At 38.5% G+C, this 13,945-nt stretch overlaps 1 protein-coding gene across 4 annotated transcripts in view; it reads right to left on the bottom strand.

Moving 5' to 3' along the window:
* The window catches only part of WDR76 (WD repeat domain 76), a 60,151-nt gene that overhangs the window by 41,466 nt on the left and 4,740 nt on the right, over positions 1–13,945 (bottom strand). For 3 of the 4 annotated variants that reach the window (XM_072740695.1, XM_072740696.1, XM_025998618.2), the window contains 2 exons: positions 6,392–6,484; positions 4,105–4,160 (listed from right to left, as the gene is read on the bottom strand). In XM_072740695.1, coding sequence (XP_072596796.1) covers positions 4,105–4,160; positions 6,392–6,484 — 149 coding nt within the window. Of the gene's footprint in view, positions 1–3,881; positions 3,963–4,104; positions 4,161–6,391; positions 6,485–13,945 lie in introns of all 4 variants that reach the window. The other variant, XM_072740694.1, reaches the window with a different exon arrangement.

Below are 13,945 nucleotides of genomic sequence, written 5' to 3'. Positions count from 1 at the left end.
GCCCTGCCAAGGTATTATCAGAGCTTAACATGAGAAAAAGGAAATACCCAACTCCAGCCCACACTTAATCATCCTCTCCCACCTATTGTGGGGAGGAAAGAAACTAAAACACTCGTGAAGTTCACTATCCAAAGACAAAGCCTCCTTTAAAAGAGTGAGACCTAATCACAGGACTATAGAACAGCTTTCTCTCCCCTTTGACACACTACTAACGGCCTATTTACAACAGTTCCTTTTACCTGGTACATCATGTCCAGTTATCAAGAAAAAAATTACAAGGCACAATGAAAGACAACACAATTTAAAGAGACACAGCAAACTTCAGAACCAGACATGGCAGGAATACTGGAATTATCAGAACAGAAATTTAAACTTTTTCTAAAATTTTTCATTTATTTGAAAGAATGAGAGAGAGCATAAGTAGGGGGAGGGGCAGAAGGAGAGGCAGAGAGACAAGGAGACTCCTCGCTGAGTACAGAGCCCAATGTGGGGCTTGATGCCAGAACCTGAGATCGTGACCTGCGCAGAAGTTAAATGCTTAACCAACTAAGTCACCTAGGCACCCTCATCAGAACAGGAATTGAAAACAACTATAATTAATATGCAAAAAAAAAGTAATCTGCTAAGGGCTCTAATGGATAAACTAAACACAATCTAAGAACAGATAGTCAACATAAGAAGAGAGATGGAAATCCAAAGAAAGAACCAAAAAGAAATGCTAGAAATCAAAAACACTAAGAGAAATGAAGAATGCCTTTGATGAGATTAGTAGATAAGACACTGCTAAGGAAAGAATACCTGAGTTTAAGGATATCTCCATAGGAACCTTAAAACTGAAAAGCAAGGAGAAAAAAGACTGAAAAAAAAAACCCTGAGTATCCAAGAGTTGTGGGATAACTACAAAAGGTGTAACATACACGTAATGGGAATGCCAGAAGGATAAGTAAAAGGGAAAAACACAAGATATATTTGAAAAATAGTAACCAAGAATTACCTCCAAATAAATGTCAGATACCAAAGCACAGATCCAAAGAGCTCAGAGTACAAAAAACAAAAAAACTACACCTAGGCCATTCATTTCCAAACTACAGAAAATCAAAGAGAAAGGAAAAATCCTGAAAGACACCAGAAGGAAAAAAGCACCTTACCTATAGGCAAACAAGATAAGAACTACATCCATCCTTTTGTAAACTATGCAATCAAGAGTGGAGTTGAGAGAGGCACCTGGCAAGCTCAGTCAGTGGAACATGCAACTCTTGATCTTGCAGTCATCAATTTGAGCCCCACACTGGGCATAGAGGTTACTTAAAAAAATAAATATATAAATAAATAAACAGAATTTGTTGCCAGTATATGTGCCTTACAAGAAATGTTTAAAGTACTTTAAAGAGAAGAATAACAGGGGATCCCTGGGTGGCTCGGCAGTTTAGCACCTGCCTTGAGCCCAGGGGTGTGATCCTGGAGTCCCAGGATCAAGTCCCACATCGGGCTCCCTGCATGGAGCCTGCTTCTCCCTCTGCCTGTGTCTCTGCCTCTCCCTCTCTCTGTGTCTCTCATGAATAAGTAAATAAGTAAAATCTTTTTAAAATAAGAGAGAGAGGAATAACATATATCAGAAACTCAGATCCACAAAAAGAAAGGAAGAGCTTCAAAGAAGGAATAAATAAAGGTAAAAGAAATTTATTTTTCTCATTCTTAATTAACAGCTAGCTCAAAATAACAATATCAACAATGTATCTGGTTACGTACACTTATGTATATATCTTATGCATACCTGTATATATATATACCTACGCATATATATATATATATATATATACATATATATACACACACTTATGTTTGTTTATACATGTGAAATGAATGACGATACAAGGGACAAGAAAGGAGAATTAGGATTATTTTGTTATTAAAAGGTACTCACTATACCCCACTCACACTGTGAAGTTGTTTATTATTAGGTGAAAGTGGACTTGTGTTAGTTATATATATATTGTAAACTCTAGGGCATTCACATAAAAAAAGGGGGGGGGAGTATAACTGATATCCTAAGAAAGGAAAGAAAATGATATCACATAAAATGTTTCAGGGACCTGGGTGGCTTGCCAGTTAAGCATCTGACTTTGGCTTAGGTCATGATCCCAGGGTCCGGGGATCAAGCCCCAAGTTGGGCTCCCTGCTCAGCAGGGTGTCTGTTTCTCACTCTGCCCCTCCCCTCACTTGCTTGCTCTTGATCTCTCTGTCTCTCTCTCTCAGATAAATAAAATCTTTAAAGTTTTTTTTTTAATTTTTATTTATTTATGATAGTCACACAGAGAGAGAGAGAGGCAGAGACACAGGCAGAGGGAGAAGCAGGCTCCACGCACCAGGAGCCCGACGTGGGATTCGATCCCGGGTCTCCAGGATCGCGCCCGGGGCCAAAGGCAGGCGCTAAACCGCTGCGCCACCCAGGGATCCCCAAATAAAATCTTTAAAAAAAAAAAAGTTTAGTTAAAACCATAAAAGGCAGAAAAAGAGTAGAGGCAAAAATAGGAACAAAAAACAAGGGCAATAAGCAGAAAATATTAACAAATACAATAGGTAGAAATACAAATATATCAATAACCACATAAACAAATATGGTAGATAATTAACCAAATTTATCAATACTCACTTTGAATATCAGTGGTCTAAGTGCACCATTAAAAGAGATTGTCAGAATGGATCAAATACAATACCCAAACATATGTTGCTGTAAGAAACCTACTTTAGATATAAAGATACAAAGAGGGCAGCCCGGGTGGCTCAGTGGTTTAGCGCCGCCTTCAGTCCAAGACATGATCCTGGAGACCCGGGATCGAGTGAATTAATAAATAAAATCTTTAAAAAAATAAAGATACAAAGATCAAAAGTAAATGAATGGAGAAAAATACACCATGCTAAAACAAATCCAAAGAAAGCAGGAGTAGCTACATTAATTTCAGACAGAGCAGACTTCAAAGCAAAGGAAGTTATCATAGAGGGACGCCTAGGTGGCTCAGTGGTTGAGCATCTGCCTGATGCATGCTCAGGGCATGCATGCTCGGGGCATGGTCCCATAGTCCCGCGATGGGAGTCCTGCATCAGGCTCCCTGCAGGGCGCCTGCTTCTCCCTCTGCCTCTCTCTCTGTGTCTCTCATGAATAAATAAGTAAATAAAATCTTAAAAAAAAAAAAAAAAGGAGAATTTTTTTTAACTAAAATTTTTAAAAAGGGGGAAATTTTTAAAAAGGGGGAAAAAGGGCAGCCCCGGTGGCGCAGCGGTTTAGTGCCGCCTGCAGCCCAGGGTGTGATCCTGGAGAACCGGGATCAAGTCCATGTCAGGCTCTCTGCATGGAGCCTGCTTCTCCCTCTGCCTGTGTCTCTGCCTCTCATTCTCTATGTCTCTATGAATAAATAAATAAAATTTTAAAAAATAATAAAAAAATAAATAAAAATAAAAATAAAAAGGGGGAAAAAATGGGCCAAAGACCTTAACAGATAGTTCATCAAGGTAATATCTAGATAGCAATAAGCATATGAAATGATGCTGTATCATGTTATCAGAGAAATATAAATTAAAAGAACAATGAGACACCAATACACACCTACTAGAATGGTCAAAATCCAGAACACTGACAACACCAAATACTTGTGAAGACATGGAACAACAAGTTTAAGATTATCGAGTCTCACCTCAGGCTCCCTGTATGGAGCCTGCTTCTCCCTCTGCCTGTGTCTCTGCCATTCTCCCTCTCTCTGTCTGTCATGAATAAATAAATAAAATCTTAAAAAAAAAAGGGGGGGGGCAGCCTCAATGGCCCAGTGGTTTAGCACCACCTTCAGCCTGGGGTGTGATCCTGGAGACCTGGGATGGAGTCCCACATCAGGCTCCCTGTATGGAGCCTGCTTCTCCCTCTGCCTGTGTCCCTGCCTCTCTCTCTCTCTCTCTCTCTGTCTCTCTCTCTGTCATGAATAAATAAATAAAATCTTTTAAAAAAAAGGTTACGGCTTCTGATTTATTATTTTACCACGTAACTATTTTTTTCAAATTATAAATAACTCAACAATGCATCGTCATATAGGCATTATAAACCAAATCTTTTACCTTTTGGATGCAGGAGGCTGCCTCCTCTTTATCATTTCACGGAGCCTTGCAGCTGACTGCAAAATACACAAAACATACATATAAAGATACTACCTTATAAAATATTAAGTATGCTGCTTTATCGACACTAAGATCTATATAGGAAATAAAGGTCCTTAAGATATACCTGCTCTTGGTAATAGACATGAAACAAACACACTATCAATAATAAAGACAAGTAAATAATACCATCTAAAGGACTGGGGTACCTGGGTGGCTCAGTTGGTTAAGCATCCAACTCTTGATCTGGGCTCAGGTCTTGACCTCAGGGTCATGAGTTTAAGCCAAATGTCAGTAGTTTAAGCCCCAGTATGGGGCATTAACATTCTTAAAGTACTGACATTCTGATACCTTGGACCAGGTTGCTAATGAGTTTATATGATTAAATATTAAACATTTAATCAAACATACTATTATAAATTAAAAGGTGTAACTTCTACTGCAGGTAATCCTACTTTGATAGTTTCCAGAAAAGTTATATTATACTTCTATAAATAAAATCGTAATTTCTGGGCAGCCCGGGTGGCTCAGCAGTTTAGCACCTGCCTTCAGCCCAGGGCCTGATCCTGCAGTCCGGGGTTGAGTCCCATACGGGGCTCCCTACATGGGGCCTGCTTCTCCCTCTGCCTGTACCTCTGCCTCTCTCTCTCTCTCTCTGTCTCTCATTAATAAATAAAATCTTTTAAAAAAAAATCTTAATTTCTGTTAACTCAAATAAAAATCAGAGATACTTTGTTTAAATTTCTGTTTAGGGCAGCCCTGGTGGCTCAGTGGTTTAGCGCTGTCTGCAGCCCAGGGTGTGATCCTGGAGACCCGGGATCGAGTCCCACATCAGGCTCCCTGCATGGAGTCTGCTTCTCCCTCTGCCTGTGTCTCTGCTTCTCTCTCTCCTCTCTGTGTATTCTCATGAATAAATAAATAAAATCTTAAAAAAAAAAAAACTTAATAATGTCGTTCCCTCATATTAAGTTGCCCTCCCTTCCCTCAAGATGCAAACACATGCTGAATATTTGGGAATGTGTAACCCAAGAAATCAAGTAATTATTTAATAAAGCCAAGGGCTTATCTTTTGAAGGAAAATACCACACACCCTCCTTCAGGAAGAGCTATCTCACACATAGAAGACTTATCCACAGTGTGAAAGCACAATGTAAATTACACATTTAGTCACAATGATTATAAAACATTAGCATACATCTGGCCATTTATCCTTAAAGTTCACTATACAAAGCATATTTCCACCTACTATTCCTTAAGATTTAAAAAAAAGGGGGGCGCCTGGATGGCTCAGTCAGTTAAGCATCTGCCTTAGACTCAGATCATGATCCCAGGCTCCTGGGATTGAGCCCCACACCTGAGTTCCCTGCTCTGCAGGACCCTGCTGCTCCCTCTACTCCGCCGTCCCCGCCCCCAGCATGTGATCTAATAAATAAATAAATCTTAAAAAAAAAAAAAAAAAAGGGAAGGAAAGAAAGAAAAAGTTTATCCTCTCACTCCTTAACCACACAACCCTCAACCCATTCCTCCTACTTCTCCTTTATCCTTTGCCTAAAGCAACCACTTGGAACATAACCTGTTCCTCTGAATCCAAGACAGCCATTCATAAGACACCATGATCACCAACAAAAGGGAGAAAAAGCTGCCAGTTAGTTTCAAGATGCCAATTTCAAAAACATTAAAATGAAAAAAGTCTTAGAATCAATAAAATATGGTAACCTCTTCCTATTAAATGCAAAATTCATTCCTAATTTTACCATCCCTTATCTGATATATGAAACCTGATACTTTGAGTATTTTATTAACCTACAGGCAAGAATGGCATCTTGCTTTTATTTTTTTTTTTAATTTTTATTTATTTATGATAGTCACATAGAGAGAGAGAGAGAGAGAGAGGCAGAGACATAGGCAGAGGGAGAAGCAGGCTCCATGCACCAGGAGCCCGATGTGGGATTCGATCCCGGGTCTCCAGGATCGCGCCCTGGGCCAAAGACAGGCGCTAAACCGCTGCGCCACCCGGGGATCCCGGCATCTTGCTTTTAATCAGAAATTCTACACAAGGGGTGCCTGGTGGCTCAGTTGTTGAGCATCTGCCTTTGGCTCAGGTTGTGATTCCAGGGAGTCCCACACTGGGCTCCCTGCAGGGAGCCTGCTCCTCCCTCTGCCTGTGTGTCTGCCTCTCTCTGTCTCTCTCATGAATAAATAAGTAAAAATCTTTAAAAAAAAAAAAAGAAAGAAACTCCACACAAACCTCAGACAACTGAAGAGAAGCAAAAAAGTTTGCATTTTCTGATATGTTCTTCAGTCTCTTCCTTTCATATGGTGACAATCCTGAAAATTCATCCTATGAAATTACACCAAAAAAATTCTGGTTACTTTGCATGATCCATAAAAAATGCACCTCACGAAACAATGTGTTGAATTCTCAAATGTATACTTTCCTTCAAATTGCACTTGCTCTATTCATTTTATGCTATCTTAACAAATGGCACACAGCCTTTGATGCATTGGATACTGACTATAAGAGTTTGAGATAATCACAAGGTATCTGTATGGCTTCCCAATTAAATTACAAGTGACATATCAGAAGTAATATAACCCAACAGCAACTTATTTCCTACTGGTCATTACTTACACCATTACTCACAGTTATCTTTTTATTAAGCAAAAAGAGAAAGAACTCAGTAATAGAAAATTTTAAATTCATTGAATGAGTTAATGAAATTTATATAAAATAACAACAACAAAAGAGATAAAGGCACACACAGAAAAGACAATAAAACCAGAGAATCAAGCTTGGATGTCCAATATCCAACTAATAGTCTAGAGGTAAAAAGAGGAGCCAGTGGATGCCTGGGTGGGTCAGTGGTGAGTGTCTGCATTTGACTCAGGGAGTAATCCTGGAGTCCCAGAATCCAGTCCCACGCCTTCCTGCATGGAGCCTGCTTCTCCTTCTGCCTATGTCTCTGTCTCTCTATCTCTGTCTCTCAGGAATGAATAAATAAAAAAATCTTTTAAAAAAATAAAATAAAAGGAAAAATAAATTTTAAAAATAAAAAAAAAAGAGAGAAGTCCAGAAAATGGAGGAGAAAGTTATTAGAGAAATAAGAAAATTTCTGGAAACTAAAGATATGAGTTTCCAGATTAAAAGGCCCAATGATTATGCAGCACAACAAATGAAAAGAGACCAAAGTTTACACAGGTCATCACGTAATTTAACACCTGAGATAAGATTAAAAAAAAAAACTGCAGATAAGGAAAAAAAGATTATAAAGAAGCAGGAATCAGAATGATACTAACTTCTCAATAATGAAGGGAGCTGGAAGACAATGGAAGAGTATTAAAAATTTTAAGGAAAAGTTATTTTCAACTTACAATTCTAAATCCAATTAAGCCACCAATCAAATGTACAGCATAAAAACTTTTTCAGATACGTAAACTATCTCTCCTACACCTGTTCTCAGGAAGCTACTATAAACCATACTTCACCAAAATGAGAGAAAAAGCTAAAAAATAGGGCAGCCCCAGTGGCTCAGCGGTTTAATGCCGCCTTCAGCCCACGGCCTGATCCTGGAGGCCCAGATTCGAGTCCCGTGTTGGGCTCCCTGCACAGAGCCTGCTTCTCCCTCCGCCTGGGTCTCTGCCTCTCTCTCTAACTCTCTCTCTCAATCTGTATTTCTCATGAATGAATAAATAAAATCTTAAAAAAAAAAAAAAAAGCTAAAAACTAGATCCAAGACAGGATCCAGGGTACAGAAGTTCCAGCAAAAGAGTGATAAAAAGTAAAAGAAATTAAAAGAAAAATGATAAAAGGCCAAGAAAGGGTTAAACAGCCCAGAATGAAGTAGGAAGGTGGAGGTCCCCAGGAATTGCTTCATGAAAAAAAAAAAAAAAAAAAAAAAAAAATATAGATAGGCGATCCCTGGGTGGCTCAGCAGTGTGGTGCCTGCCTTCACACCCACGGCGTGATCCTGGAGTCCCAGGATCAAGTCCAGCATCAGGCTCCCTGCATGGAGCCTGCTTCTCTCTGCCTGTGTCTCTGCCTCTCTCTCTGTGTCTCTCATGAATAAATAAATTTTTAAAAAACTATATAAAAAATAAATAAATAAATAAATATAAAAAAATATAAAAAACTATATAGTATATAAAGCCATTAGAATTTTTTGTTATAACTCTGCCAGAGCTTCAGCTGTACCTAGTAAGGAGGTGAGAAGGGAAAGGAGTGGGTGGGCACAAATGTATAAGGTGAGCATGAATGAAACAAGTCTTTATCTTCCATATCAAGTCAACAGATAACACGGAAGAAATAAAAGCTAGAAAGGTTGAAAGTATAATTTGTTTCCTGGGGAGCAATAATCAGAAAGAGAAGTATGTGGCAGAAAACTGCTGGGTGTTTTGTTTCTGAGTACATATGTGTGTATATATGGAATTACCTATATATACACACACACACAATGTGGAATTATAGAACTTAAATGTGGATGTACATGTATTACTTTGATCAAAATAAAAATTTTTCCTCACATACACAAAATAATAGTGGCAGCAAAGGTTAAAGTTTATTGTGTCACTGCCTTTACAATTGTTTTTCAGAGAAAAGCATCACCACCCATCATCAAGGACTTCCTAAGATTCTATTTCTTTTTTTTTTTTTTTTTTTTTTTTTATTTATGATAGTCACACAGAGAGTGAGAGAGAGAGGCAGAGATACAGGCAGAGGGAGAAGCAGACTCCATGCACCGGGAGCCCGACGTGGGATTCGATCCCGGGTCTCCAGGATCGCGCCCTGGGCCAAAGGCAGGCGCCGAACTGCTGAGCCACCCAGGGATCCCTCTATTTCAAAATCAAAGAAACAACAACAAAAAAAAAAAATCAAAAAAAATCAAAGAAACAAATTTAAATGATTCTACTTACCACAGAAACAATTTTAAAAATTAAGAAAAATAATCAGTATCTTTAAGTGGAATGTATAATTCAAACTATTCTTTTTTTCTTTTTAAGATTTTATTTATTAATGAGAGATACAGAGAGAAAGCAAGAGACACAGGGAGAGGTAGAAGCAGGCTCCCTCTAGGGAGTCTGATATAAGACTCAATCCCAGGACCCCGGAATCACGACCTGAGCCAAAGGCAGACGCTCAACCTCTGAGCCACCCAGGTGCCCTCAAAGTATTCTTACCCATCACCCATTTCTCAAAAACTTGCAACATGCCTGGATGGCTCAGCGGTTAAGCGTCTGCCTTTGGCCCAGGTTGTGATCCTGGTGGCCCGGGATGGAGTCCCACATCGGGTTCCCTGCATGGAGCTTGCTTCTCCTTCTGCCTATGTCTCTGCCTCTCTCTCTGTCTCTCATGGGTAAATAAATAAAATATTAAAAAAAAAAAAAACTTGCAACACGTAACAGGAAAACCAAGCAAAGTGGGCTCTCAAAATAAACATATATAGGCAATAAACATTTTTTTAAAAAACCCCACTACCAATCAACATGTGATAAAATGATACAGAATTATACATATACCTTGTAAGATGTGAATTTCCCAGTTTTGATACTGTGATATAGAACATGTACCCATTGGGAAAAACTGAGTGAAGAGTATGATACCTCTCTGTAGTATTTCTGCAAATTGCTATGATCTATAATCACTTAGAGATAAAAACTTTTTGAAAACAGATGTTTCTCACAGGTAACATCAGACTTAATGATGAAAGAGTGAAAGCTCTTTCCCTAAAGCTCAGAACAAGAAAATATGTCTGCTTTTGCTACTTCTATTCAACACTGTACTGGAGATTGTAGGACATTTAGGACAAGATGATTAGGAAAAAATAAAAAATACCAGATTGAAAAGGAAGAAATAAAACTATTGCCAAAACATGATCTTATACACAGAAAATGCTTAAGAATTCACACAAAAACACTAATAAGCAATCTCAGCGAAGTTACAAGATAAAAGATCAAAATACAAAAATCATTTATATGTCTATACACTAACAATGAACAATCAGAAAATGATTTAAGAAAAACACCAAGCATCAAAAAGAATAATATACTTTGGAACAAATTTAACCAAAGTATAAGGCTTGGGGGGCCTGGATGGCTCAATTAAGCCTTCAACTCTTGATTTTGGCTCAGATCATGATCTCAGGGTCCTGGGATGCAGCTCCAAATCAGGCTCCCCACTCTGTGGAGAGTCTGCTTACCTCCCTCTCCTTCTACCCCTCCCCCAGCTTGTTTTCTCTCTCTCTCTCTCTTAAATAAACAAATCTTAAAAAAAAAAAAAAAAAAGGCTTATATACTGAAAACTAAATACTGAAGGAAATAAAATCTAAAAAAAAGAGGGGATCCCTGGGTGGCTCAGCGGCTTGGCACCTGCCTTTGACTCCAGGATCGAGTCCCGCCTCGGGCTCCTGACATGGAGCCTGCTTCTCCCTCCTCCTGTGTCTCTGCCTCTCTCTCTCTCTCTATCATAAATAAATAAATAAATTAATTAATTAATTAATTAATTTTAAAAAAAGAGAGAAAAAAAGAAATTATAAGTAAAAGGGGAGACATTCTTGGGGTACCTGAGTGGCTCAGTTGGTTGAGCACTCAACTCTTGGTTTCAGCTCAGGTCATGATCTCATGAGTTGTGGGATCAAACACTGCGTCAGGCTCCACACTCAGCAGGGAGTTTGCTTGAGAGATTCTCTCTCTCCCTCTCCCTCTGCCCCTCCCTAGAGCTAGTGTGTGCACTCTTTCTCTAAAAATAAATACTTTCTTTTTAAAAAAGAGAGAAGACATCCTTATTCATAGAGTGGAAGACTTAAAATCATTAAAACAGTAATACTCCCCAAATTTCAGATTCAGTGCAATCTCTATCAAAATGATAAATGCCATTTTTGCAAAAGTGGACGAGCTAAATGTTAGGACGAGCCTAAAATTCACATAGAAATGCAAAGGACCCAGAATAGCCAAAATAATCTTGAAAAAGAAGAACCAAGTTGCAGGACTCACATCCTGATTTCAAAACTTAATATAAAACTACAGTAATTAAAACAGTGTAGGACTATTGCACACCTGAAATATAACACTGTATGCTAACTATACTTGAAATAGAAAAAAAAATTTTAAGTGTAATACTGGCATAAGGATAGGCATTAGATCAACAGAATAAAACTGAAAGTCTAGAAATAAACCTATAACCTATGGTTAAATTTTTTATAGTTAAGACTATTCAATGGAAAATAATAGTCTTGCCAACAAATGGTTCTGGGATAAATGGGTACCTATATGCAAAAGTATTAATTTGTGGACCCCTACATCACATTATAAAAAATAACTCAAAATAGATCAAAGACCTAAATGTAAGAGCTAAAACTTTAAAATTCTTAGAAGGAAATATAGTGTAAATCTTCATAACCTTCTATTAGGCAACAGGTTCTTAGATATGACAACAAAGCACAAGCGACAAAAGAAAAAATTAAATAAGGAAGACTTAAACATCTTTAATTAAAAATTAAATTTAGGAGCACCTAGGTGGCTCTGACAGTTGAGCATCTGACTCTTGATTTCAGCTCAAGTCATGATCTCATAACCGTGAGATCAAGCGTTGAGTCAGGCTTGGCTCAGTATGGAATTTGCATGAGATTTTCTCCCTCTGCTGCCGCACCACCATCATTCACATATATGTGCTTTTTCTCTCAAAAAAAAAAAAATTTGAAATAGACAACTTTTTTTATGTCAAAGGGCATTATCAAGAACATGAAAATAACGTACACAAAATGGGAGAAAATACTTGCAAGTGATATATCTAATAAGGGTCTAGTGTCCTGAATATATAAAGAACTCTTATAATTCAAAACAAAAAGACCATTTTTCAAATGGCAAAGGGCTCAAAAAGATATTTTTCCAAAGTAGAAATGACCAATAAGTACATGTAAAGATGCTCAACATTACTGCAAATCAAAACCACAGTGAGACACCACATTACATCCACTAGAATGGCTGTAATCAGAAAGACAAGCGGCACTTGGCTGGCTCTGTTGGTAGAGTATGCAGCTCTTGATATCAGGGTTGTGAGTTCAAGCCCCACATTGAGTGTAGAAATTACTTTTTTTTTTAAAAAAAAAAAAAAGGGAGGAGGGATCCCTGGGTGGCGCAGCGGTTTGGCGCCTGCCTTTGGCCCAGGGACCGATCCTGGAGACCCGGGATCGAATCCCACATCGGGCTCCAGGTGCATGGAGCCTGCTTCTCCCTCTGCCTGTGTCTCTGCCTCTCTCTCTCTCTCTGTGACTATCATAAATAAATAAAAGTTAAAAAATTAAAAAATTAAAAAAAGGGAGGATTACTTGGGCGGCTCAGTCAGTTAAGTGTGACTTGATTTCAGCTCTGGCTCTTAGGGTTGTGAGATCAAGTCCAAGTCGATGCTTAAGATTCTCTCTCTCTCCCTCTGCCCCTACCCCCCCCCCCAATTTTTTTAGTTAAAGAAAAACGTGAGTAATTAAGGATATTATGTTAAATGAAATAAGCCAGTCACAAAAAGACAAATACCATGATTCCACTTTTATGAGATACCTATATTAGTCAAATTTAAAGAGTCACAAAGAAGAATGGTAGTTGCCAGGGGCTGGTAGGAGGAGAGAAATGAGGTATTTAATGGGATAGAATTTCAGTTTTTCAAGATGACAGGATTTCTGGAGACTGGTTTCACAACATAAATGTACTTAACAGTACTATATTGTACTTTCAAAAATGGTTAAGGTGATAAGTTTTATATTGTGTATTTTACAACTAAATTTCTTTTTAATTTTTAGGAAAGATAAATAATAAGTATTGGCAGATACGTGTAGAGCCATCTCTAGACAGAGAAAGTAGATTCTTCATGCACTGCCACTGGTATGTAAAAATGGTGCAGCCTGGTAAACAATTTGACAGTTTCTCAGTAAGTTAAACACAGTTGACCACATGACCCAGCAATTTCACTCCTACAGATACACCCAAAATAATGGAAAACATATGTTCAGCAAAAACTCATAAGCAAATGTTTGTGGAAGCTCTATTCATAATAGCAAATAAGTGGGGAAAACCCAAATGTTCAGCAACTTATGAATGGATAAACAAAATGTAGTAATTCATGCAATATTATTCAAACATAAAAAGGAATCAAGTACCAATACATACTATATAATATGAATGAACCCTCAAAACATTATGCTAAGTCAAAGAAGCCAGACACAAGAAACTACATATCATATGATTCCATTTATATGAAATGTCCAGAATAGGCAAATCGATAGAGAAAAAGTAGATTAGTGGTTTCAAGGGCTGGGTTAGGGAGGTAGAGGAGTTGGGAGTCATTGCTAATGGGTACAGGTTTCTTTTCATAGTGAAAGAAATGTTCTGAAACTGGATAGTGGCAATGACTGTACAATCTTGTATATATACTAAAAAACACTGAACTGTACACTTTTAAGATTTTATTTATTCGGGATCCCTGGGTGGCGCAGCGGTTTGGCGCCTGCCTTTGGCCCAGGGCGCGATCCTGGAGACCCGGGATCGAATCCCACGTCGGGCTCCCGGTGCATGGAGCCTGCTTCTCCCTCTGCCTGTGTCTCTGCCTCTCTCTCTCTCTGTGTGTGACTATCATAAATAAATAAATAAAAATTTAAAAAAAAAAAAAAAGATTTTATTTATTCATGAGAGACACAGAGAGAGGCAGAGCCAGAGGCATTGGGAGTAACAGGCTCCTTGCTGGGAGCCTGATATGGGACTTGATCCCAGGACCCGGGATCACGACCTGAACCAAAGGCAGACCCTCAACCACTGAGCC

Source organism: Vulpes vulpes, chromosome 15 (genome assembly GCF_048418805.1).
Source record: "Vulpes vulpes isolate BD-2025 chromosome 15, VulVul3, whole genome shotgun sequence".
Lineage (NCBI taxonomy): Eukaryota > Metazoa > Chordata > Mammalia > Carnivora > Canidae > Vulpes > Vulpes vulpes.
The sequence above is the reverse complement of the archived record's forward strand: the minus strand, read 5'-3'. Positions and strand labels throughout refer to the sequence as shown.